A 26617-nucleotide genomic window follows, 5' to 3' on the forward strand; every position below is an offset into this window, starting at 1 on the left:
AAGGTCCACCAAAAGGATCGAGCCCCCATTTTGTCATGAACCAAACTCAAGGTACAGACAAAACAAGGGAGACCACACAAGTACTTGAAGTTTGTAAAGAAGAGTAATTTAATTATGCTATTTAAATATGTACAAACAAAAGAAATTAAAGAATGAATGGATCAGTAATGTAGTGAGTGCATGAGTGAGTCAGTGTGTGATGCGTGTAAATGATAATATGAGAAACAACCAAACCAAATTCAAACAAACAAAATGTCAGGACCAGCTTGGAGGAGAGACGGCAGACAAATGGAGAAGTCAGTCCTTTTACACAGGTGTGCCTCCTCCTCCTGACACACCTGCACAGGTGCATCTGATTGCCAGTCTGTGGATGACAAACAGGTTAATGGAGATATCCAGGTATATCCCTGAGTCAACCTGTAGGAGAGGGATGGGGTTGTCACAGTCATGCCTGTCCGTGGTAATTGCATGTGTTCCGTTACTGTTGCGTATGGTCAGCTAGTGGGACGATGATGTAACAGAAAGTTACATGTTTGTGTTGTGTGGGGACAGGCATCGATAACGATGATGTAACAGAAAGTTACATGTTTGTGTTGTGTGGGGACAGGCATCGATAACGATGATGTAACAGAAAGTTACATGTTTGTGTTGTGTGGGGACAGGCATCGATAACGATGATGTAACAGAAAGTTACATGTTTGTGTTGTGTGGGGACAGGCATCGATAACCATGATGTAACAGAAAGTTACATGTTTGTGTTGTGTGGGGACAGGCATCGATAACGATGATGTAACAGAAAGTTACATGTTTGTGTTGTGTGGGGACAGGCATCGATAACCATGATGTAACAGAAAGTTACATGTTTGTGTTGTGTGGGGACAGGCATCGATAACGATGATGTAACAGAAAGTTACATGTTTGTGTTGTGTGGGGACAGGCATCGATAACCATGATGTAACAGAAAGTTACATGTTTGTGTTGTGTGGGGACAGGCATCGATAACGATGATGTAACAGAAAGTTACATGTTTGTGTTGTGTGGGGACAGGCATCGATAACCATGATGTAACAGAAAGTTACATGTTTGTGTTGTGTGGGGACAGGCATCGATAACGATGATGTAACAGAAAGTTAAGTAACGATGCCCCTATCGGTTAAGGGTGTCCTGATACCACTTGCATGTTGTGAAAATAATGAACAGTAATTTCCGTGTATATGATAATGTATTCCTCAATTATATATGGTTATTGCTTCACCTCAAGGTAAAAAGAAATGGCTTTAGACGAGAGTCATGACAGAACACTGATTCTCTCTCTCTCCCTCTCTCTCTTCTCTCTCCCCCCTCTCTCTCCGTCTCTCTCTCGCTCTCTCTCTCTCTCTCTCTCTCTCCGTCTCTCTCTCTCTCTCTCTCTCTCTCTCTCTCTCTCTCTCTCTCTCTCTCTCTCTCTCTCTCTCTCTCAGGAGGACGTGACACTGTGAGATCAGGATCAGCTGAAGCAGGGTCTGTACCAGCCAGTGTGTCTGGGGGCCCCAACGGTAGCAGCAGTAGTAGCACCCCCACCACCTCATCCTCATCATCCTCAACCACCATCACCTCCTCCTCCACCACCTCCTCCTCCCCCATCACCTCCTCCTCCACCTCCTCCTCCTCCACCACCATCACCTCCTCCTCCTCCACCACCTCCTCCTCCTCCACCTCCTCCTCCTCCCCCATCACCTCCTCCTCCACCACCACCTCCTCCTCCACCACCTCCTCCTCCACCACCTCCTCCTCCCCCACCACCTCCTCCTCCTCCACCATCACCTCCTCCTCCACCACCTCATCCTCCCCCACCACCTCCTCCTCCTCCACCACAGGCACTAGCCGGTCGGCCCTGGCAGAACCCGTTCTGAGCCTGCACTACAGCACTGAGGGAACCACCACCAGCACCATCAAACTGGACTTCACAGACGAGTGGTGAGCTGGTCCAGGCTGGTTAATGAAGGGGGTCCAGTCTGGTTAATGAAGGGGGTCTGCCGCTGGGTTATGAAGGGGGTCCAGTCTGGTTAATGAAGGGGGTCTGCCGCTGGGTTATGAAGGGGGTCCAGTCTGGTTAATGAAGGGGGTCTGCCGCTGGGTTATGAAGGGGGTCCAGTCTGGTTAATGAAGGGGGTCTGCCGCTGGGTTATGAAGGGGGTCCAGTCTGGTTAATGAAGGGGGTCTGCCGCTGGGTTATGAAGGGGGTCCAGTCTGGTTAATGAAGGGGGTCCAGTCTGGTTAATGAAGGGGGTCTGCCGCTGGGTTATGAAGGGGGTCCAGTCTGGTTAATGAAGGGGGTCTGCCGCTGGGTTATGAAGGGGGTCCAGTCTGGTTAATGAAGGGGGTCTGCCGCTGGGTTATGAAGGGGGTCCAGTCTGGTTAATGAAGGGGGTCCAGTCTGGTTAATGAAGGGGGTCCAGTCTGGTTAATGAAGGGGGTCTGCCGCTGGGTTATGAAGGGGGTCCAGTCTGGTTAATGAAGGGGGTGTGCCACTGGGTTATGTCGCTTCATTTGAGAATAGATTGTTGTTCTTAGAATGAATGAATTATTTAGTTTGTGCCGTCCCACATGGGATCACAAGACACGGATGCAATATACATACATATCTTACTCCAAATAAACACATTATAATGGGTATAATACAGTACTGTATCATACATATCTTACTCCAAATAAACACATTATAATAGGTACAAGACAGTACTGTACCATACATATCTTACTCCAAATAAACACATTATAATAGGTACAATCTGGTACTGTACCATACATATCTTACTCCAAATAAACACATTATAAATAGGTACAATCTGGTACTGTACCATACATATCTTACTCCAAATAAACACATTATAATAGGTACAATCTGGTACTGTACCATACATATCTTACTCCAAATAAACACATTATAAATAGGTACAATCTGGTACTGTACCATACATATCTTACTCCAAATAAACACATTATAATAGGTACAATCTGGTACTGTACCATACATATCTTACTCCAAATAAACACATTATAATAGGTACAATCTGGTACTGTACCATACATATCTTACTCCAAATAAACACATTATAATAGGTACAATCTGGTACTGTACCATACATATCTTACTCCAAATAAACACATTATAAATAGGTACAATCTGGTACTGTACCATACATATCTTACTCCAAATAAACACATTATAATAGGTACAATCTGGTACTGTACCATACATATCTTACTCCAAATAAACACATTATAAATAGGTACAATCTGGTACTGTACCATACATATCTTACTCCAAATAAACACATTATAATAGGTACAATCTGGTACTGTACCATACATATCTTACTCCAAATAAACACATTATAATAGGTACAATCTGGTACTGTACCATACATATCTTACTCCAAATAAACACATTATAATAGGTACAATCTGCCTCAGCCCCATCAAACCACCGGCATATCTGTGTCCTGCAGGCGTAATTTAGACGGAAACGCTCGCGGGTGAATCCGGCAAAATATTTTATCGGATGTGCCTTTTGTTCATACGGCAACAGCGTTTTTGGGGGGAAAATCTGGCAAAAAAGTTAAACCACCTTCCTGGGTGGAAATCCTAGAAACGATACACCTATCATCTGAACAGTCAAACCGCATAAAAATATGACGAAGGCTCAAGGCTCTCGTCGCGTACTGCTTACGTCACAGGTATGCGCCATTAGCTTAGAAGCGTAAACAAAGCGAACAAGCATGTCTGATTATATCCAGGGAGATATATATATTATATTATATATATATACCAAGGGTTCTGAGCGATATATTCAGCAGCCACCGGCACGACTGCAGCACCCCCTATAGACCTGGCATGCATATTACATCAATAACGCCGACATTTACTCACACTTTTACAGCCTCGTCTGCACGCAGAATTCCCTCCAAAACACAAGTCTAAACGCCAAATTAAAAGTGAGACAGCAAGACGACTTCTGCGGTTTCTGTTCAGACTCTCTCCGTCTAAACATCAGTCTTACATCATAATAACACCACAGGACTCCTCCCGGGCCGTCCAGGACCGGCAGAACCGGCAGAACCGGCAGCTCCAGAGGCAACGGGTCCAAAGCGTCTGCAGCCAATCAGAGAGAGAGCCCGTCTGCAGCCAATCAGAGAGAGAGCCCGTCTGCAGCCAATCAGAGAGAGAGCCCGTCTGCAGCCAATCAGAGAGAGAGCCTGTCTGCAGCCAATCGGAGAGAGAGCCCGTCTGCAGCCAATCGGAGAGAGAGCCCGTCTGCAGCCAATCAGAGAGAGAGCCCGTCTGCAGGGAGCTCCACATCACAGCAAGGTGAGCAACATGCAGCCAATCAGAAAGGAGAACCACCGTATGGACCCTTTTACTGGCTCTGCAGGTACAGCCGTCTGATAGGTCGGGAGGTACAGTCATCTGATAGGTCGGGAGCTCCGGTCAGCCCAGATCTGTTTATAGTCCCCAGGTTCCGGTCAGTCCAGATCTGTTTATAGTCCCCAGGTTCCGGTCAGTCCAGATCTGTTTATAGTAGGGCTGGGCGATATGGCCTAAATATGATATCACGATATTTTCTGACCTTTCGGCGATACACGATACGCATCACAATGTTTTTCTTTTTTTCCCCAAACAATTCATTATGAGGCTTACCAAGACAGTATTTGAGTTTGCAAGCTAACATTAAAGACAAAATAAAATACCCATGCATTTAGCATTTTTATATTATATATTAGATTTAGATTATTGGATTATTAGATTATATATTGCATATATTTAGCAATGAGATATTATATGATTTAGATATGAAATATGATGAATTGAAAATGGGGGACCCTGATGTAAACAAGACGAAAGTCTTTCTCTGGTCTGCATCCTCCCGTCCACTGTTGACTGTTGTTGTATTGAGCTGTACTGTATTGTACCCATGCTGCAATTAGTTAATAACGTTTTCATTCATTCAGACGGCAAACAGAATCATTTTGATTGACAGTCGAGTCTGCCAATTACATCACACCGCTTGCACCCGCCCTGCTGTTCTTAGCACCAATCGGCAAGCGCGTATTATTTTTTACTTCCGCCATTGGAGAGCTCAATGACAACAACAATGGTAGCGGTAGCTCCCCGCGGCCGACGTTTAGCTTTTAGCTCCGCAGGATGACTAAACGACTGGAGGCATAATGATTTTACTGCAACGGATGTTATAATAAAAGCCTTTCCATACATCTGTCTGATTGAAAACTTTATTAACAGACCGTAGAATGGTCACAACTGAGTCAGCACGGGCTGAGATATGAACGACTAATGCTTGCTATATCTAGGTCGACCTCGGACGTTGCTATGTAAATACGCTGATGTTATTGAACGTGTAACTATATAACGTTAATGCCACAAAACGAATGCCTTTGTTATCATAAGTAGTAACTTTGATGCAGTAGTGTGTGTGTGGGGCGGCGCTGTTCAAAAGTTTCAACGTGTGGACCAGATTGACGCGACACAATCCTCTTGGGCAAAACATCACGATATCCACGATACATTTAAAAAGTGTATCGTTAATGAACTGTACCCGATATTTATATAATATCGTCATATCGCCCAGCCCTAGTTTATAGTCCCCAGGTTCCGGTCAGTCCAGATCTGTTTATAGTCCCCAGCGGAAGGTTCCGGTCAGTCCAGATCTGTTTATAGTCCCCAGGTTCCGGTCAGCCCAGATCTGTTATAGTCCCCAGGTTCCGGTCAGCCCAGATCTGTTATAGTCCCCAGGTTCCGGTCAGCCCAGATCTGTTATAGTCCCCAGGTTCCGGTCAGCCCAGATCTGTTATAGTCCCCAGGTTCCGGTCAGTCCAGATCTGTTATAGTCCCCAGGTTCCGGTCAGTCCAGATCTGTTATAGTCCCCAGGTTCCGGTCAGTCCAGATCTGTTATAGTCCCCAGGTTCCGGTCAGTCCAGATCTGTTATAGTCTCTATATGATCTAACTGTCCTCTCCTGTGTGTTCCTCCTCCTCTGTCTCTATATGATCTAACTGTCCTCTCCTGTGTGTTCCTCCTCCTCCTCTGTCTCTATATGATCTAACTGTCCTCTCCTGTGTGTTCCTCCTCCTCCTCTGTCTCTATATGATCTAACTGTCCTCTCCTGTGTGTTCCTCCTCCTCCTCTGTCTCTATATGATCTAACTGTCCTCTCCTGTGTGTTCCTCCTCCTCCTCTGTCTCTATATGATCTAACTGTCCTCTCCTGTGTGTTCCTCCTCCTCTGTCTCTATATGATCTAACTGTCCTCTCCTGTGTGTTCCTCCTCCTCTGTCTCTATATGATCTAACTGTCCTCTCCTGTGTGTTCCTCCTCCTCCTCTGTCTCTATATGATCTAACTGTCCTCTCCTGTGTGTTCCTCCTCCTCATCTGTCTCTATATGATCTAACTGTCCTCTCCTGTGTGTTCCTCCTCTGTCTCTATATGATCTAACTGTCCTCTCCTGTGTGTTCCTCCTCCTCCTCTGTCTCTATATGATCTAACTGTCCTCTCCTGTGTGTTCCTCCTCCTCCTCTGTCTCTATATGATCTAACTGTCCTCTCCTGTGTGTTCCTCCTCCTCCTCTGTCTCTATATGATCTAACTGTCCTCTCCTGTGTGTTCCTCCTCCTCTGTCTCTATATGATCTAACTGTCCTCTCCTGTGTGTTCCTCCTCCTCCTCTGTCTCTATATGATCTAACTGTCCTCTCCTGTGTGTTCCTCCTCCTCCTCTGTCTCTATATGATCTAACTGTCCTCTCCTGTGTGTTCCTCCTCCTCTGTCTCTATATGATCTAACTGTCCTCTCCTGTGTGTTCCTCCTCCTCCTCTGTCTCTATATGATCTAACTGTCCTCTCCTGTGTGTTCCTCCTCCTCTGTCTCTATATGATCTAACTGTCCTCTCCTGTGTGTTCCTCCTCCTCCTCTGTCTCTATATGATCTAACTGTCCTCTCCTGTGTGTTCCTCCTCCTCCTCTGTCTCTATATGATCTAACTGTCCTCTCCTGTGTGTTCCTCCTCCTCCTCTGTCTCTATATGATCTAACTGTCCTCTCCTGTGTGTTCCTCCTCCTCTGTCTCTATATGATCTAACTGTCCTCTCCTGTGTGTTCCTCCTCCTCCTCTGTCTCTATATGATCTAACTGTCCTCTCCTGTGTGTTCCTCCTCCTCCTCTGTCTCTATATGATCTAACTGTCCTCTCCTGTGTGTTCCTCCTCCTCTGTCTCTATATGATCTAACTGTCCTCTCCTGTGTGTTCCTCCTCCTCTGTCTCTATATGATCTAACTGTCCTCTCCTGTGTGTTCCTCCTCCTCCTCTGTCTCTATATGATCTAACTGTCCTCTCCTGTGTGTTCCTCCTCCTCTGTCTCTATATGATCTAACTGTCCTCTCCTGTGTGTTCCTCCTCCTCCTCTGTCTCTATATGATCTAACTGTCCTCTCCTGTGTGTTCCTCCTCCTCCTCTGTCTCTATATGATCTAACTGTCCTCTCCTGTGTGTTCCTCCTCCTCCTCTGTCTCTATATGATCTAACTGTCCTCTCCTGTGTGTTCCTCCTCCTCCTCTGTCTCTATATGATCTAACTGTCCTCTCCTGTGTGTTCCTCCTCCTCCTCTGTCTCTATATGATCTAACTGTCCTCTCCTGTGTGTTCCTCCTCCTCTGTCTCTATATGATCTAACTGTCCTCTCCTGTGTGTTCCTCCTCCTCCTCTGTCTCTATATGATCTAACTGTCCTCTCCTGTGTGTTCCTCCTCCTCCTCTGTCTCTATATGATCTAACTGTCCTCTCCTGTGTGTTCCTCCTCCTCCTCTGTCTCTATATGATCTAACTGTCCTCTCCTGTGTGTTCCTCCTCCTCCTCTGTCTCTATATGATCTAACTGTCCTCTCCTGTGTGTTCCTCCTCCTCCTCTGTCTCTATATGATCTAACTGTCCTCTCCTGTGTGTTCCTCCTCCTCCTCTGTCTCTATATGATCTAACTGTCCTCTCCTGTGTGTTCCTCCTCCTCCTCTGTCTCTATATGATCTAACTGTCCTCTCCTGTGTGTTCCTCCTCCTCCTCTGTCTCTATATGATCTAACTGTCCTCTCCTGTGTGTTCCTCCTCCTCTGTCTCTATATGATCTAACTGTCCTCTCCTGTGTGTTCCTCCTCCTCCTCTGTCTCTATATGATCTAACTGTCCTCTCCTGTGTGTTCCTCCTCCTCCTCTGTCTCTATATGATCTAACTGTCCTCTCCTGTGTGTTCCTCCTCCTCCTCTGTCTCTATATGATCTAACTGTCCTCTCCTGTGTGTTCCTCCTCCTCCTCTGTCTCTATATGATCTAACTGTCCTCTGCTGTGTGTTCCTCCTCCTCCTCTGTCTCTATATGATCTAACTGTCCTCTCCTGTGTGTTCCTCCTCCTCTGTCTCTATATGATCTAACTGTCCTCTCCTGTGTGTTCCTCCTCCTCCTCTGTCTCTATATGATCTAACTGTCCTCTCCTGTGTGTTCCTCCTCCTCCTCTGTCTCTATATGATCTAACTGTCCTCTCCTGTGTGTTCCTCCTCCTCTGTCTCTATATGATCTAACTGTCCTCTCCTGTGTGTTCCTCCTCCTCCTCTGTCTCTATATGATCTAACTGTCCTCTCCTGTGTGTTCCTCCTCCTCCTCTGTCTCTATATGATCTAACTGTCCTCTCCTGTGTGTTCCTCCTCCTCTGTCTCTATATGATCTAACTGTCCTCTCCTGTGTGTTCCTCCTCCTCCTCTGTCTCTATATGATCTAACTGTCCTCTCCTGTGTGTTCCTCCTCCTCCTCTGTCTCTATATGATCTAACTGTCCTCTCCTGTGTGTTCCTCCTCCTCTGTCTCTATATGATCTAACTGTCCTCTCCTGTGTGTTCCTCCTCCTCCTCTGTCTCTATATGATCTAACTGTCCTCTCCTGTGTGTTCCTCCTCCTCCTCTGTCTCTATATGATCTAACTGTCCTCTCCTGTGTGTTCCTCCTCCTCCTCTGTCTCTATATGATCTAACTGTCCTCTCCTGTGTGTTCCTCCTCCTCTGTCTCTATATGATCTAACTGTCCTCTCCTGTGTGTTCCTCCTCCTCATCTGTCTCTATATGATCTAACTGTCCTCTCCTGTGTGTTCCTCCTCTGTCTCTATATGATCTAACTGTCCTCTCCTGTGTGTTCCTCCTCCTCCTCTGTCTCTATATGATCTAACTGTCCTCTCCTGTGTGTTCCTCCTCCTCTGTCTCTATATGATCTAACTGTCCTCTCCTGTGTGTTCCTCCTCCTCCTCTGTCTCTATATGATCTAACTGTCCTCTCCTGTGTGTTCCTCCTCCTCCTCTGTCTCTATATGATCTAACTGTCCTCTCCTGTGTGTTGCTCCTCCTCTGTCTCTATATGATCTAACTGTCCTCTCCTGTGTGTTCCTCCTCCTCCTCTGTCTCTATATGATCTAACTGTCCTCTCCTGTGTGTTCCTCCTCCTCCTCTGTCTCTATATGATCTAACTGTCCTCTCCTGTGTGTTCCTCCTCCTCCTCTGTCTATATGATCTAACTGTCCTCTCCTGTGTGTTCCTCCTCCTCTGTCTCTATATGATCTAACTGTCCTCTCCTGTGTGTTCCTCCTCCTCTGTCTCTATATGATCTAACTGTCTTCTCCTGTGTGTTCCTCCTCCTCCTCTGTCTCTATATGATCTAACTGTCCTCTCCTGTGTGTTCCTCCTCCTCCTCTGTCTCTATATGATCTAACTGTCCTCTCCTGTGTGTTCCTCCTCCTCTGTCTCTATATGATCTAACTGTCCTCTCCTGTGTGTTCCTCCTCCTCCTCTGTCTCTATATGATCTAACTGTCCTCTCCTGTGTGTTCCTCCTCCTCCTCTGTCTCTATATGATCTAACTGTCCTCTCCTGTGTGTTCCTCCTCCTCTGTCTCTATATGATCTAACTGTCCTCTCCTGTGTGTTCCTCCTCCTCTGTCTCTATATGATCTAACTGTCCTCTCCTGTGTGTTCCTCCTCCTCTGTCTCTATATGATCTAACTGTCCTCTCCTGTGTGTTCCTCCTCCTCCTCTGTCTCTATATGATCTAACTGTCCTCTCCTGTGTGTTCCTCCTCCTCCTCTGTCTCTATATGATCTAACTGTCCTCTCATGTGTGTTCCTCCTCCTCCTCTGTCTCTATATGATCTAACTGTCCTCTCCTGTGTGTTCCTCCTCCTCTGTCTCTATATGATCTAACTGTCCTCTCCTGTGTGTTCCTCCTCCTCTGTCTCTATATGATCTAACTGTCCTCTCCTGTGTGTTCCTCCTCCTCCTCTGTCTCTATATGATCTAACTGTCCTCTCCTGTGTGTTCCTCCTCCTCCTCTGTCTCTATATGATCTAACTGTCCTCTCCTGTGTGTTCCTCCTCCTCCTCTGTCTCTATATGATCTAACTGTCCTCTCCTGTGTGTTCCTCCTCCTCCTCTGTCTCTATATGATCTAACTGTCCTCTCCTGTGTGTTCCTCCTCCTCTGTCTCTATATGATCTACCTGTCCTCTCCTGTGTGTTCCTCCTCCTCTGTCTCTATATGATCTAACTGTCCTCTCCTGTGTGTTCCTCCTCCTCTGTCTCTATATGATCTAACTGTCTTCTCCTGTGTGTTCCTCCTCCTCTGTCTCTATATGATCTAACTGTCCTCTCCTGTGTGTTCCTCCTCCTCCTCTGTCTCTATATGATCTAACTGTCCTCTCCTGTGTGTTCCTCCTCCTCCTCTGTCTCTATATGATCTAACTGTCCTCTCCTGTGTGTTCCTCCTCCTCCTCTGTCTCTATATGATCTAACTGTCCTCTCCTGTGTGTTCCTCCTCCTCTGTCTCTATATGATCTAACTGTCCTCTCCTGTGTGTTCCTCCTCCTCCTCTGTCTCTATATGATCTAACTGTCCTCTCCTGTGTGTTCCTCCTCCTCCTCTGTCTCTATATGATCTAACTGTCCTCTCCTGTGTGTTCCTCCTCCTCCTCTGTCTCTATATGATCTAACTGTCCTCTCCTGTGTGTTCCTCCTCCTCTGTCTCTATATGATCTAACTGTCCTCTCCTGTGTGTTCCTCCTCCTCCTCTGTCTCTATATGATCTAACTGTCCTCTCCTGTGTGTTCCTCCTCCTCCTCTGTCTCTATATGATCTAACTGTCCTCTCCTGTGTGTTCCTCCTCCTCTGTCTCTATATGATCTAACTGTCCTCTCCTGTGTGTTCCTCCTCCTCCTCTGTCTCTATATGATCTAACTGTCCTCTCCTGTGTGTTCCTCCTCCTCCTCTGTCTCTATATGATCTAACTGTCCTCTCCTGTGTGTTCCTCCTACAGCTGTCTCACAGACCAGACCCGCCTCCTCTTCCTCCTCTTCCTCCTCCTCGCTCACCCAGGGCAGCTCGTCTTCGTGGCCCTCCAGGGGGGGCGTGGCCTCTCCAGAGGGGGGGGAGGACACGTCGGGGGGCTGCAGGAGACGGGAGCCGGCGGGAGAGGAGGGGCCGGGGGGGGGAGGGGGGGGAGCGGGGGGGCAGGGTCAGCCCACACGCAGCAACCAGGACTCGGAGGACAGTGACGACGACCCGATCCTCATCCCCTCGGCGCGGTACCGGAGCGGGCAGGGCCAGCGGTAACCCTACACTCTGTACCATGTGACCCTGTTACCATGTGACCCCATGTGACCCTGTTACCATGTGACCCTGTTACCATGTGACCCTGTTACCATGTGACCCTGTTACCATGTGACCCTACACCCTGTTATCATGTGACCATGTGACCCTGTTACCATGTGACCCTGTTACCATGTGACCCTGTTACCATGTGACCCTACACCCTGTTATCATGTGACCCTGTTACCATGTGACCCTGTTACCATGTGACCCTGTTACCATGTGACCCTACACCCTGTTATCATGTGACCCTGTTACCATGTGACCCTGTTACCATGTGACCCTGTTACCATGTGACCCTGTTACCATGTGACCCTGTTACCATGTGACTCTGTTATCATGTGACCCTGTTATCATGTGACCCTGTTACCATGTGACCCTGTTACCATGTGACCCTGTTATCATGTGACCCTGTTATCATGTGACCATGTGACCCTGTTATCATGTGACCATGTGACCCTGTTACCATGTGACCCTGTTACCATGTGACCCTGTTATCATGTGACCCTGTTACCATGTAACCCTGTTACCATGTGACCCTGTTATCATGTGACCCTGTTATCATGTGACCATGTGACCCTGTTACCATGTGACCCTGTTACCATGTGACCCTGTTATCATGTGACCATGTGACCCTGTTATCATGTGACCCTGTTATCATGTGACCATGTGACCCTGTTATCATGTGACCCTGTTACCATGTGACCCTGTTACCATGTGACCCTGTTATCATGTGACCCTGTTATCATGTGACCCTGTTACCATGTGACCCTGTTATCATGTGACCCTGTTACCATGTGACCCTACACCCTGTTATCATGTGACCCTGTTACCATGTGACCCTACACCCTGTTACCATGTGACCCTGTTATCATGTGACCCTGTTACCATGTGACCCTGTTATCATGTGACCCTGTTACCATGTGACCCTGTTACCATGTGACCCTACACCCTGTTATCATGTGACCCTGTTACCATGTGACCCTGTTACCATGTGACCCTACACCCTGTTATCATGTGACCCTGTTACCATGTGACCCTGTTATCATGTGACTCTGTTACCATGTGACCCTGTTACCATGTGACCCTGTTACCATGTGACCCTGTTATCATGTGACCCTGTTATCATGTGACCCTGTTACCATGTGACCCTGTTACCATGTGACCCTGTTACCATGTGACCCTAGGGCTGGACGGTATGGTCTAAAACTTATATCACGGTATCATTTGAAGCATAGACGGTAACGGTATATTTCATGGTATATTCATTTATCTTAAAATGTCTATATAATGCTTCTGAAGGGGTAAAACACTGGCAGCTATTACTGTACTGTACTCTTGTATTACTAGGACATATTTCACATAGTACAGAGGTATTTTAACACTTTGGTTGCCTAAGGTTAAATTAATGATATACCATAGATTGCCAGCGCTATTTGTCTATGGAGAAAGTCCCCTTCTTTGCAGGGCTATAACTTTTTAAATTCTATTGCTACATTGCCATTATTAGGGCCCATTCAAAGTCCTATATGTATTGTTCATTGTGTAGCAACGTTAAACTTTTTCATTCACATATTCATAGTAAAGTATGGTCTAATGTATAAGTATGTTTTCATCTCTTTCTGCAGCTTTCTCCAGAACGTGATATATAGCCCCAAATGCATTATATTGATGATGAAATACAGTTTGATGGCAATCAGCGCGATATAAAAAATTCCAACTAGACGTACTTCTAGAAGTTACTACACGTCATCTGATGTTGACCGGATGGGCGAGGGGGCGTTTATAATTCCGTGGGCAGCGTTATACCAATCATCTAATGTGGGTCAAATGTTCATCATAGCAGTTAGTGTCGAACACGGTAATATTACACGCTAAAACTCACCCCAGTCTCCGCGGGCCGTTGGGCGATCAGCGTGGGGTAGACAGTTTTCCATTATGGGATGTTGAAATAGTCGGTCCATTTCCAGGTTGTATAATAATATATACGTCCAAATCATGTTGTTTTTTCGAGTTATTTGCAGCGATCGATGTTCACTGTGTGAAGACGGAGTCTCTCTAACATTAGCGAGTGCCCGGACCCCATATGGAGTGAGTCCTACCGGGTTAAAGGTTGACATCCGGTTTCGATCTGCCGATCGGCCACCAGATGGCGGTCTTGAACCGCTAGAGGATTGAGAGGAGATCACACTTGTGTCTCAGGCCAGCGGAGGGACATTATGAATCCGATCGCAGATTTTTGAAATATTGATATAAAGACGACGTACAGCGTCCCCCGGCAACTTTAGCATGGCCAGCAAAGACGTCTAAAGACGCCCCCTGGCAGTCAAAGTGTTAAGAACATTTATTGTGCAAAACTGCCATAGAAAAATGCAAAACCTTTTCTCAAGTTACTTCCATCTCTGAAAAACACTTTTTTCATGAAATACAATAAAATCAAGCGGCACAAAGTGAAAATAAAAACTACAGCAGGACAGGAGGTTTCTTTCCCTCAAACAACTCAAACACAATAAAACTCCAACATAACTTAACTTTAGTGTACATGTTTGACAACGTAGAGAGAGCGAGAGAGCGTGACGTAATATGTTTGAGCGTCCTAAGATGCCGTAGGTGATGATGTCACACCAGGATATTATTGTCAACACAGAATTGGAAACGGGAGCAGCCTGATGGATAAAGCGATATAAAGAAATGAATAGCCAAATAAATGTGAAGTTATCTTTGAACCTCTGTTGTCAAGCCTCGTCAATATACCCCCCCCCCCCCTTTCCTCACTAATGGAACTGGTGCCGCGGAGTCAAGTTAGTTAGTTAGCTTAGCGGCTAACGTTAGCCTGTTGCTGCGCTAAAGCAAGTCTCCTCTCAGCCTCCTTAGCCAAATTGAAATGCCCAAACTATATGGCAAGGTCCGTGAGCAAGTGGAGAAAACTCAGTACAATTAAACACTATGCAACGACCACTGCAAACGTCGAGTGGATCGTCAAGTAACGTTAACGTCATTGCTACTGCTGTGACTAGCTGCTCTAGTCTACCGTAGTGCAAATTCATACCGTTTATACCGTCCACCCCTACTACACTCTGTTATCATGTGACCCTGTTATCATGTGACCCTGTTACCATGTGACCCTGTTACCATGTGACCCTGTTATCATGTGACGTTGATGACATGATGACTGGACCCTCACCCTGGCATCTAAAGGGTCTCTTTCTGTGAATATTGTTCCTTCGTGATGCCTTTGTCATTGATTGTTCCACTATACACATTATAGATTTAATACCCGAGGATCTGCAGTAGGAGATAGAATGATCAGGTAAAGTTGACAAGCTTGATGGCTAAAAGCACCTTAACCTGTAAGAGTGTGGAAATATCAGCTCCAGAGCCGGCATGGTCGTGGTTTAACCAGTCCTGTCGTGGTTTAACCAGTCATGTCGAGGGGAAACCAAACCAAAACACTAACATACATGGCTGAATGTAGCGTTTGTAGCATGCAGTGCGTGTGCGTGCATGGCCGCCTAGTTATAGTTGAAAGTGGGGGTGCCAATTTTTTTTTTTTTTTTTTTTTTTTGACAGGCAAGGGGTGGTTTGGAGGATGTCCGGGCCGACCCCCTCCACGGCAGATATTTTTTTCATTTAATGAACCTGTACGTGCAATTTCCTGCAATATAGAGCCTTCAATCTTGACTAATAAAGCTGCTCTTTTCACTATAAAACTCAGTTTATATTGCAGTATGATAGCCAATTACTATAATAATAATAATATATTAATATATATATATACTGTATATATACTATATATTGATTTTTCGCTCTTTTATTTTTATTAAATCAATCTCCTTTCAAATAGGCCAAGTTTTTAATAAGAAAGAGAGAAAAAATACCAACAAGGAACAATAACAGGGTCTGCTGTAAATATAGCCTATTTTGTGTCTTAATTTGTTATGTTATCCTACACTTTAAGCTGTCTGATATTTCCATTACCTGTAACTCTTGGGTCTCTTTCTCTCCTTCTCTGCCTCCTCCCTGAGTCTGCACAGTCACCATATCATTCTACATTAAGGAGAGCAATACACTTATGAATACACTGAACCGGTTTGAATACACAATCTTTATGCTACTCTGTAAAGAAAGGGAGAGAGGGGGGGATATATAATCCAAGTATTTCTGTCTTAATTTGTTATGTTATCCTACACTTTAAGCTGACTGTCTGATATTTCCATTACCTGTAACTCTTGGGTCTCTTTCTCTCCTTCCTGAGTCTGTACAGTCACCATATCATTCTACATTAAGGAGAGCAATACACTTATGAATACACTGAACATCAAACCATATCGGGCAGGGGGTGTCGCAATCTTTGGAAACTTAAAAACTTGCTATTAAGTGTCATTGCGTATTATTAATTTGATTGAAATTACGTAGTTATGGTTAGATAATATTTATATATTGGGGGGGGGGATATATCATATGATCAAAAAGTGAGGGAGCAAAGAGACAAGTTTGCTCCCCCAAGTTCAATACTGGTAGAGCACCCGCTTCGCCTGCTCCATTACGTAGGCGTCTATGTGTGTGTGTGTTAATCACCACGGCTAGTCTTGAGCAGCACATCACTGCAGTGTTGTAGACGTGTCGTCCACTAGAGGGAGCCGCAGGTTGAGGAATGGAGTCACCTGGGTTCAGTGGGAAGGCTGTACATTATATCCTGCAGAAGAAGAGTCTGTCCAGTGACTGTCCAGATGGGATCTGTTGTGCAAAGGAAATCAAACTATAATCCTTTTATATAAATATAAATAAATAATATATATATATAATTTAGTTAATTTTAGCTTTTGTGCATTTACCATAGAAAACCTTGAAGGAATATACCGTAAATCCTCTAATAGTGGAGGGTACTCGAATAAAGGACGGGCCTATTATATTCGATACAAGGTCGCAATTTTTTATTTTTATTTTTTTTGTGTCGTGATATAGAATGAGATAAACTCTTGCCAATGCAAATTTAGTGCTGCCTCTCTCTACACTGACTACATTAACGTTTCCCTCGCGTTAGCATTAGCGTTAGCTAACGTTGTCATCATAGCCAGATCTGTGGTGTCAGCTGGATGACGTTGGCTTGTTTTGCAAATGTTGGTTAACGTTCGCTATCTATATGGCATCGGCAGGCGGGGCTTGCGTTGTCCAGTTGACATTACAGATCATGATGGCTATGATAGCGTTAGCTAAAGCTACTGCATGTTATCATCAACTCGATTCGACTGAGGTCGAGAAGGTACCACACGCTAAATCGTCCCCGGACCCCGCAACCTATATAGACAGTTCCAACTTCAGTGTGTGAATTACGTTAATCCACCAGTTTCACCCTGACAAAGCAAATACCGTACTCATGTCTAAATAAAATCAATCAATCACAATTACAATTGGCCAGTTTGTGAAATTAAGGCCTGCCTCTTATATAAGCCTCTCTCTAATAAAGGCCTGGTGCTCTTTGCAGCTGAGGTAAATACAAGACACGTCCTATATTTGAGAATTTACGGTACCTGTATGTCTTGATTGTTCTTCGGGGTCACTTGGTGGATGATGTCATCACTTGATAGGAGGCTGGATGATGTCATCACTTGATAGGAGGCTGGATGATCATGTTTTTAGGGGAGACAGCAGCTCAGCTTCAAGGCTGTGATGTACGAAGCTTTGTTTTAGTTTTCTAGTGAAATTACTCTAGAAGGAGACCTCGCTGTTGGCATGGTTACAGGGTGACTCTAGAAGAAGACCTCACTGTTGGCATGGTTACAGGGTGACTCTAGAAGGAGACCTCACTGTTGGCATGGTTACAAGGTGACTCTAGAAGAAGACCTCACTGTTGGCATGGTTACAGGGTGACTCTAGAAGAAGACCTCACTGTTGGCATGGTTACAGGGTGACTCTAGAAGGAGACCTCACTGTTGGCATGGTTACAGGATGACTCTAGAAGAAGACCTCACTGTTGGCATGGTTACAGGGTGACTCTAGAAGAAGACCTTACTGTTGGCATGGTTACAGGGTGACTCTAGAAGGAGACCTCACTGTTGGCATGGTTACAGGATGACTCTAGAAGGAGACCTCACTGTTGGCATGGTTACAGGATGACTCTAGAAGAAGACCTCACTGTTGGCATGGTTACAGGATGACTCTAGAAGGAGACCTCACTGTTGGCATGGTTACAGGGTGACTCTAGAAGAAGACCTCACTGTTGGCATGGTTACAGGATGACTCTAGAAGAAGACCTCACTGTTGGCATGGTTACAGGGTGACTCTAGAAGAAGACCTCACTGTTGGCATGGTTACAGGGTGACTCTAGAAGGAGACCTCACTGTTGGCATGGTTACAGGGTGACTCTAGAAGGAGACCTCACTGTTGGCATGGTTACAGGGTGACTCTAGAAGGAGACCTCGCTGTTGGCATGGTTACAGGGTGACTCTAGAAGGAGACCTCACTGTTGGCATGGTTACAGGGTGACTCTAGAAGAAGACCTCACTGTTGGCATGGTTACAGGGTGACTCTAGAAGAAGACCTCACTGTTGGCATGGTTACAGGATGACTAGAAGAAGACCTCACTGTTGGCATGGTTACAGGATGACTCTAGAAGGAGACCTCACTGTTGGCATGGTTACAGGATGACTCTAGAAGGAGACCTCACTGTTGGCATGGTTACAGGATGACTCTAGAAGGAGACCTCGCTGTTGGCATGGTTACAGGGTGACTCTAGAAGGAGACCTCACTGTTGGCATGGTTACAGGGTGACTCTAGAAGGAGACCTCACTGTTGGCATGGTTACAGGGTGACTCTAGAAGAAGACCTCACTGTTGGCATGGTTACAGGGTGACTCTAGAAGGAGACCTCACTGTTGGCATGGTTACAGGGTGACTCTAGAAGGAGACCTCACTGTTGGCATGGTTACAGGGTGACTAGAAGAAGACCTCGCTGTTGGCATGGTTACAGGGTGACTCTAGAAGAAGACCTCACTGTTGGCATGGTTACAGGGTGACTCTAGAAGAAGACCTCACTGTTGGCATGGTTACAGGGTGACTAGAAGAAGACCTCACTGTTGGCATGGTTACAGGGTGACTCTAGAAGAAGACCTCACTGTTGGCATGGTTACAGGGTGACTCTAGAAGAAGACCTCGCTGTTGGCATGGTTACATGGTGACTCTAGAAGAAGACCTCACTGTTGGCATGGTTACAGGGTGACTCTAGAAGAAGACCTCACTGTTGGCATGGTTACAGGGTGACTAGAAGAAGACCTCACTGTTGGCATGGTTACAGGGTGACTCTAGAAGAAGACCTCACTGTTGGCATGGTTACAGGGTGACTCTAGAAGGAGACCTCACTGTTGGCATGGTTACAGGATGACTCTAGAAGGAGACCTCACTGTTGGCATGGTTACAGGGTGACTCTAGAAGAAGACCTCACTGTTGGCATGGTTACAGGGTGACTCTAGAAGAAGACCTCACTGTTGGCATGGTTACAGGGTGACTCTAGAAGGAGACCTCACTGTTGGCATGGTTACAGGATGACTCTAGAAGAAGACCTCACTGTTGGCATGGTTACAGGGTGACTCTAGAAGAAGACCTCACTGTTGGCATGGTTACAGGGTGACTAGAAGAAGACCTCACTGTTGGCATGGTTACAGGGTGACTCTAGAAGGAGACCTCACTGTTGGCATGGTTACAGGATGACTCTAGAAGAAGACCTCACTGTTGGCATGGTTACAGGGTGACTCTAGAAGAAGACCTCACTGTTGGCATGGTTACAGGATGACTCTAGAAGGAGACCTCACTGGTGGCATGGTTACAGGGTGACTCTAGAAGAAGACCTCACTGTTGGCATGGTTACAGGGTGACTCTAGAAGAAGACCTCACTGTTGGCATGGTTACAGGGTGACTCTAGAAGGAGACCTCACTGTTGGCATGGTTACAGGGTGACTCTAGAAGAAGACCTCACTGTTGGCATGGTTACAGGATGACTCTAGAAGAAGACCTCACTGTTGGCATGGTTACAGGGTGACTCTAGAAGAAGACCTCACTGTTGGCATGGTTACAGGATGACTCTAGAAGAAGACCTCACTGTTGGCATGGTTACAGGATGACTCTAGAAGAAGACCTCACTGTTGGCATGGTTACAGGGTGACTCTAGAAGAAGACCTCACTGTTGGCATGGTTACAGGGTGACTCTAGAAGGAGACCTCACTGTTGGCATGGTTACAGGGTGACTCTAGAAGAAGACCTCGCTGTTGGCATGGTTACAGGGTGACTCTAGAAGGAGACCTCACTGTTGGCATGGTTACAGGGTGACTAGAAGGAGACCTCACTGTTGGCATGGTTACAGGGTGACTCTAGAAGGAGACCTCACTGTTGGCATGGTTACAGGGTGACTAGAAGGATACCTCACTGTTGGCATGGTTACAGGGTGACTAGAAGAAGACCTCACTGTTGGCATGGTTACAGGGTGACTCTAGAAGAAGACCTCACTGTTGGCATGGTTACAGGGTGACTCTAGAAGAAGACCTCACTGTTGGCATGGTTACAGGGTGACTCTAGAAGGAGACCTCACTGTTGGCATGGTTACAGGGTGACTCTAGAAGAAGGCCTCACTGTTGGCATGGTTACAGGATGACTCTAGAAGAAGACCTCACTGTTGGCATGGTTACAGGGTGACTCTAGAAGAAGACCTCACTGTTGGCATGGTTACAGGGTGACTCTAGAAGAAGACCTCACTGTTGGCATGGTTACAGGGTGACTAGAAGAAGACCTCGCTGTTGGCATGGTTACAGGATGACTAGAAGAAGACCTCACTGTTGGCATGGTTACAGGACTCTAGAAGAAGACCTCACTGTTGGCATGGTTACAGGGTGACTCTAGAAGAAGACCTCACTGTTGGCATGGTTACAGGGTGACTCTAGAAGATGACCTCATTGTTGGCATGGTTACAGGATGACTCTAGAAGAAGACCTCACTGTTGGCATGGTTACAGGATGACTCTAGAAGAAGACCTCACTGTTGGCATGGTTACAGGGTGACTCTAGAAGGAGACCTCACTGTTGGCATGGTTACAGGGTGACTCTAGAAGAAGACCTCACTGTTGGCATGGTTACAGGGTGACTCTAGAAGAAGACCTCACTGTTGGCATGGTTACAGGGTGACTCTAGAAGAAGACCTCACTGTTGGCATGGTTACAGGATGACTCTAGAAGAAGACCTCACTGTTGGCATGGTTACAGGGTGACTCTAGAAGGAGACCTCGCTGTTGGCATGGTTACAGGATGACTCTAGAAGGAGACCTCACTGTTGGCATGGTTACAGGATGACTCTAGAAGGAGACCTCACTGTTGGCATGGTTACAGGGTGACTCTAGAAGAAGACCTCACTGTTGGCATGGTTACAGGGTGACTCTAGAAGAAGACCTCACTGTTGGCATGGTTACAGGGTGACTCTAGAAGAAGACCTCACTGTTGGCATGGTTACAGGGTGACTAGAAGAAGACCTCACTGTTGGCATGGTTACAGGATGACTAGAAGAAGACCTCACTGTTGGCATGGTTACAGGGTGACTCTAGAAGAAGACCTCACTGTTGGCATGGTTACAGGGTGACTCTAGAAGGAGACCTCACTGTTGGCATGGTTACAGGATGACTAGAAGAAGACCTCACTGTTGGCATGGTTACAGGGTGACTCTAGAAGAAGACCTCACTGTTGGCATGGTTACAGGGTGACTCTAGAAGAAGACCTCACTGTTGGCATGGTTACAGGATGACTCTAGAAGGAGACCTCACTGTTGGCATGGTTACAGGGTGACTCTAGAAGAAGACCTCACTGTTGGCATGGTTACAGGGTGACTCTAGAAGAAGACCTCACTGTTGGCATGGTTACAGGGTGACTCTAGAAGAAGACCTCACTGTTGGCATGGTTACAGGGTGACTCTAGAAGGAGACCTCACTGTTGGCATGGTTACAGGGTGACTCTAGAAGAAGACCTCACTGTTGGCATGGTTACAGGGTGACTCTAGAAGGAGACCTCACTGTTGGCATGGTTACAGGGTGACTCTAGAAGAAGACCTCACTGTTGGCATGGTTACAGGGTGACTCTAGAAGAAGACCTCACTGTTGGCATGGTTACAGGGTGACTCTAGAAGAAGACCTCACTGTTGGCATGGTTACAGGGTGACTCTAGAAGGAGACCTCACTGTTGGCATGGTTACAGGGTGACTCTAGAAGAAGACCTCACTGTTGGCATGGTTACAGGATGACTCTAGAAGAAGACCTCACTGTTGGCATGGTTACAGGGTGACTCTAGAAGAAGACCTCACTGTTGGCATGGTTACAGGGTGACTCTAGAAGAAGACCTCACTGTTGGCATGGTTACAGGGTGACTAGAAGAAGACCTCGCTGTTGGCATGGTTACAGGATGACTCTAGAAGAAGACCTCACTGTTGGCATGGTTACAGGACTCTAGAAGAAGACCTCACTGTTGGCATGGTTACAGGGTGACTCTAGAAGAAGACCTCACTGTTGGCATGGTTACAGGGTGACTCTAGAAGAAGACCTCATTGTTGGCATGGTTACAGGATGACTCTAGAAGAAGACCTCACTGTTGGCATGGTTACAGGATGACTCTAGAAGAAGACCTCACTGTTGGCATGGTTACAGGGTGACTCTAGAAGGAGACCTCACTGTTGGCATGGTTACAGGGTGACTCTAGAAGAAGACCTCACTGTTGGCATGGTTACAGGGTGACTCTAGAAGAAGACCTCACTGTTGGCATGGTTACAGGGTGACTCTAGAAGAAGACCTCACTGTTGGCATGGTTACAGGATGACTCTAGAAGAAGACCTCACTGTTGGCATGGTTACAGGGTGACTCTAGAAGAAGACCTCACTGTTGGCATGGTTACAGGGTGACTCTAGAAGAAGACCTCACTGTTGGCATGGTTACAGGATGACTAGAAGAAGACCTCACTGTTGGCATGGTTACAGGATGACTCTAGAAGGAGACCTCACTGTTGGCATGGTTACAGGATGACTCTAGAAGAAGACCTCACTGTTGGCATGGTTACAGGGTGACTCTAGAAGGAGACCTCGCTGTTGGCATGGTTACAGGATGACTCTAGAAGGAGACCTCACTGTTGGCATGGTTACAGGATGACTCTAGAAGGAGACCTCACTGTTGGCATGGTTACATGGTGACTCTAGAAGAAGACCTCACTGTTGGCATGGTTACAGGGTGACTCTAGAAGAAGACCTCACTGTTGGCATGGTTACAGGGTGACTCTAGAAGAAGACCTCACTGTTGGCATGGTTACAGGGTGACTCTAGAAGAAGACCTCACTGTTGGCATGGTTACAGGATGACTAGAAGAAGACCTCACTGTTGGCATGGTTACAGGGTGACTCTAGAAGAAGACCTCACTGTTGGCATGGTTACAGGGTGACTCTAGAAGGAGACCTCACTGTTGGCATGGTTACAGGATGACTAGAAGAAGACCTCACTGTTGGCATGGTTACAGGGTGACTCTAGAAGAAGACCTCACTGTTGGCATGGTTACAGGGTGACTCTAGAAGAAGACCTCACTGTTGGCATGGTTACAGGATGACTCTATAAGGAGACCTCACTGTTGGCATGGTTACAGGGTGACTCTAGAAGAAGACCTCACTGTTGGCATGGTTACAGGGTGACTCTAGAAGAAGACCTCACTGTTGGCATGGTTACAGGGTGACTCTAGAAGAAGACCTCACTGTTGGCATGGTTACAGGGTGACTCTAGAAGGAGACCTCACTGTTGGCATGGTTACAGGGTGACTCTAGAAGAAGACCTCACTGTTGGCATGGTTACAGGGTGACTCTAGAAGGAGACCTCACTGTTGGCATGGTTACAGGGTGACTCTAGAAGAAGACCTCACTGTTGGCATGGTTACAGGGTGACTCTAGAAGAAGACCTCACTGTTGGCATGGTTACAGGGTGACTCTAGAAGGAGACCTCACTGTTGGCATGGTTACAGGGTGACTCTAGAAGAAGACCTCACTGTTGGCATGGTTACAGGGTGACTCTAGAAGGAGACCTCACTGTTGGCATGGTTACAGGGTGACTCTAGAAGGAGACCTCACTGTTGGCATGGTTACAGGGTGACTCTAGAAGGAGACCTCACTGTTGGCATGGTTACAGGGTGACTCTAGAAGAATACCTCACTGTTGGCATGGTTACAGGGTGACTCTAGAAGAAGACCTCACTGTTGGCATGGTTACAGGGTGACTAGAAGGAGACCTCACTGTTGGCATGGTTACAGGGTGACTCTAGAAGAAGACCTCACTGTTGGCATGGTTACAGGGTGACTCTAGAAGAAGACCTCACTGTTGGCATGGTTACAGGGTGACTCTAGAAGGAGACCTCACTGTTGGCATGGTTACAGGGTGACTCTAGAAGAAGACCTCACTGTTGGCATGGTTACAGGGTGACTCTAGAAGGAGACCTCACTGTTGGCATGGTTACAGGGTGACTCTAGAAGAAGACCTCATTGTTGGCATGGTTACAGGATGACTCTAAAAGAAGACCTCACTGTTGGCATGGTTACAGGATGACTCTAGAAGAAGACCTCACTGTTGGCATGGTTACAGGGTGACTCTAGAAGGAGACCTCACTGTTGGCATGGTTACAGGGTGACTCTAGAAGAAGACCTCGCTGTTGGCATGGTTACAGGATGACTCTAGAAGAAGACCTCACTGTTGGCATGGTTACAGGATGACTCTAGAAGAAGACCTCACTGTTGGCATGGTTACAGGGTGACTCTAGAAGGAGACCTCACTGTTGGCATGGTTACAGGGTGACTCTAGAAGAAGACCTCACTGTTGGCATGGTTACAGGGTGACTCTAGAAGAAGACCTCACTGTTGGCATGGTTACAGGGTGACTCTAGAAGAAGACCTCACTGTTGGCATGGTTACAGGATGACTCTAGAAGAAGACCTCACTGTTGGCATGGTTACAGGGTGACTCTAGAAGAAGACCTCACTGTTGGCATGGTTACAGGGTGACTCTAGAAGAAGACCTCACTGTTGGCATGGTTACAGGATGACTAGAAGAAGACCTCACTGTTGGCATGGTTACAGGATGACTCTAGAAGGAGACCTCACTGTTGGCATGGTTACAGGATGACTCTAGAAGAAGACCTCACTGTTGGCATGGTTACAGGGTGACTCTAGAAGGAGACCTCGCTGTTGGCATCGTTACAGGATGACTCTAGAAGGAGACCTCACTGTTGGCATGGTTACAGGATGACTCTAGAAGGAGACCTCACTGTTGGCATGGTTACAGGGTGACTCTAGAAGAAGACCTCACTGTTGGCATGGTTACAGGGTGACTCTAGAAGAAGACCTCACTGTTGGCATGGTTACAGGGTGACTCTAGAAGAAGACCTCACTGTTGGCATGGTTACAGGGTGACTCTAGAAGAAGACCTCACTGTTGGCATGGTTACAGGATGACTAGAAGAAGACCTCACTGTTGGCATGGTTACAGGGTGACTCTAGAAGAAGACCTCACTGTTGGCATGGTTACAGGGTGACTCTAGAAGGAGACCTCACTGTTGGCATGGTTACAGGATGACTAGAAGAAGACCTCACTGTTGGCATGGTTACAGAGTGACTCTAGAAGAAGACCTCACTGTTGGCATGGTTACAGGGTGACTCTAGAAGAAGACCTCACTGTTGGCATGGTTACAGGATGACTCTAGAAGGAGACCTCACTGTTGGCATGGTTACAGGGTGACTCTAGAAGAAGACCTCACTGTTGGCATGGTTACAGGGTGACTCTAGAAGAAGACCTCACTGTTGGCATGGTTACAGGGTGACTCTAGAAGAAGACCTCACTGTTGGCATGGTTACAGGGTGACTCTAGAAGGAGACCTCACTGTTGGCATGGTTACAGGGTGACTCTAGAAGAAGACCTCACTGTTGGCATGGTTACAGGGTGACTCTAGAAGGAGACCTCACTGTTGGCATGGTTACAGGGTGACTCTAGAAGAAGACCTCACTGTTGGCATGGTTACAGGGTGACTCTAGAAGAAGACCTCACTGTTGGCATGGTTACAGGGTGACTCTAGAAGGAGACCTCACTGTTGGCATGGTTACAGGGTGACTCTAGAAGAAGACCTCACTGTTGGCATGGTTACAGGGTGACTCTAGAAGGAGACCTCACTGTTGGCATGGTTACAGGGTGACTCTAGAAGGAGACCTCACTGTTGGCATGGTTACAGGGTGACTCTAGAAGGAGACCTCACTGTTGGCATGGTTACAGGGTGACTCTAGAAGAAGACCTCACTGTTGGCATGGTTACAGGGTGACTCTAGAAGAAGACCTCACTGTTGGCATGGTTACAGGGTGACTAGAAGGAGACCTCACTGTTGGCATGGTTACAGGGTGACTCTAGAAGAAGACCTCACTGTTGGCATGGTTACAGGGTGACTCTAGAAGAAGACCTCACTGTTGGCATGGTTACAGGGTGACTCTAGAAGGAGACCTCACTGTTGGCATGGTTACAGGGTGACTCTAGAAGAAGACCTCACTGTTGGCATGGTTACAGGGTGACTCTAGAAGGAGACCTCACTGTTGGCATGGTTACAGGATGACTCTAGAAGGAGACCTCACTGTTGGCATGGTTACAGGATGACTCTAGAAGGAGACCTCACTGTTGGCATGGTTACAGGGTGACTCTAGAAGAAGACCTCACTGTTGGCATGGTTACAGGGTGACTCTAGAAGGAGACCTCACTGTTGGCATGGTTACAGGGTGACTCTAGAAGAAGACCTCACTGTTGGCATGGTTACAGGGTGACTCTAGAAGGAGACCTCACTGTTGGCATGGTTACAGGGTGACTCTAGAAGAAGACCTCACTGTTGGCATGGTTACAGG

General features: G+C 46.7%; 1 protein-coding gene across 1 annotated transcript in view; it reads left to right on the plus strand.

Moving 5' to 3' along the window:
* The window catches only part of LOC311228654 (DDB1- and CUL4-associated factor 6-like), a 194811-nt gene that overhangs the window by 136717 nt on the left and 31477 nt on the right, over positions 1–26617 (plus strand). The window contains exons 10-12 of the mRNA XM_084314584.1: positions 1461–1956; positions 4061–4350; positions 11367–11658. Coding sequence (XP_084170710.1) covers positions 1461–1956; positions 4061–4350; positions 11367–11658 — 1078 coding nt within the window. The remainder of the gene's footprint in view (positions 1–1460; positions 1957–4060; positions 4351–11366; positions 11659–26617) is intronic.

Source organism: Notolepis coatsorum, assembly GCF_963971535.1.
Source record: "Notolepis coatsorum genome assembly, chromosome: 5".
Taxonomy (NCBI): domain Eukaryota; kingdom Metazoa; phylum Chordata; class Actinopteri; order Aulopiformes; family Paralepididae; genus Notolepis; species Notolepis coatsorum.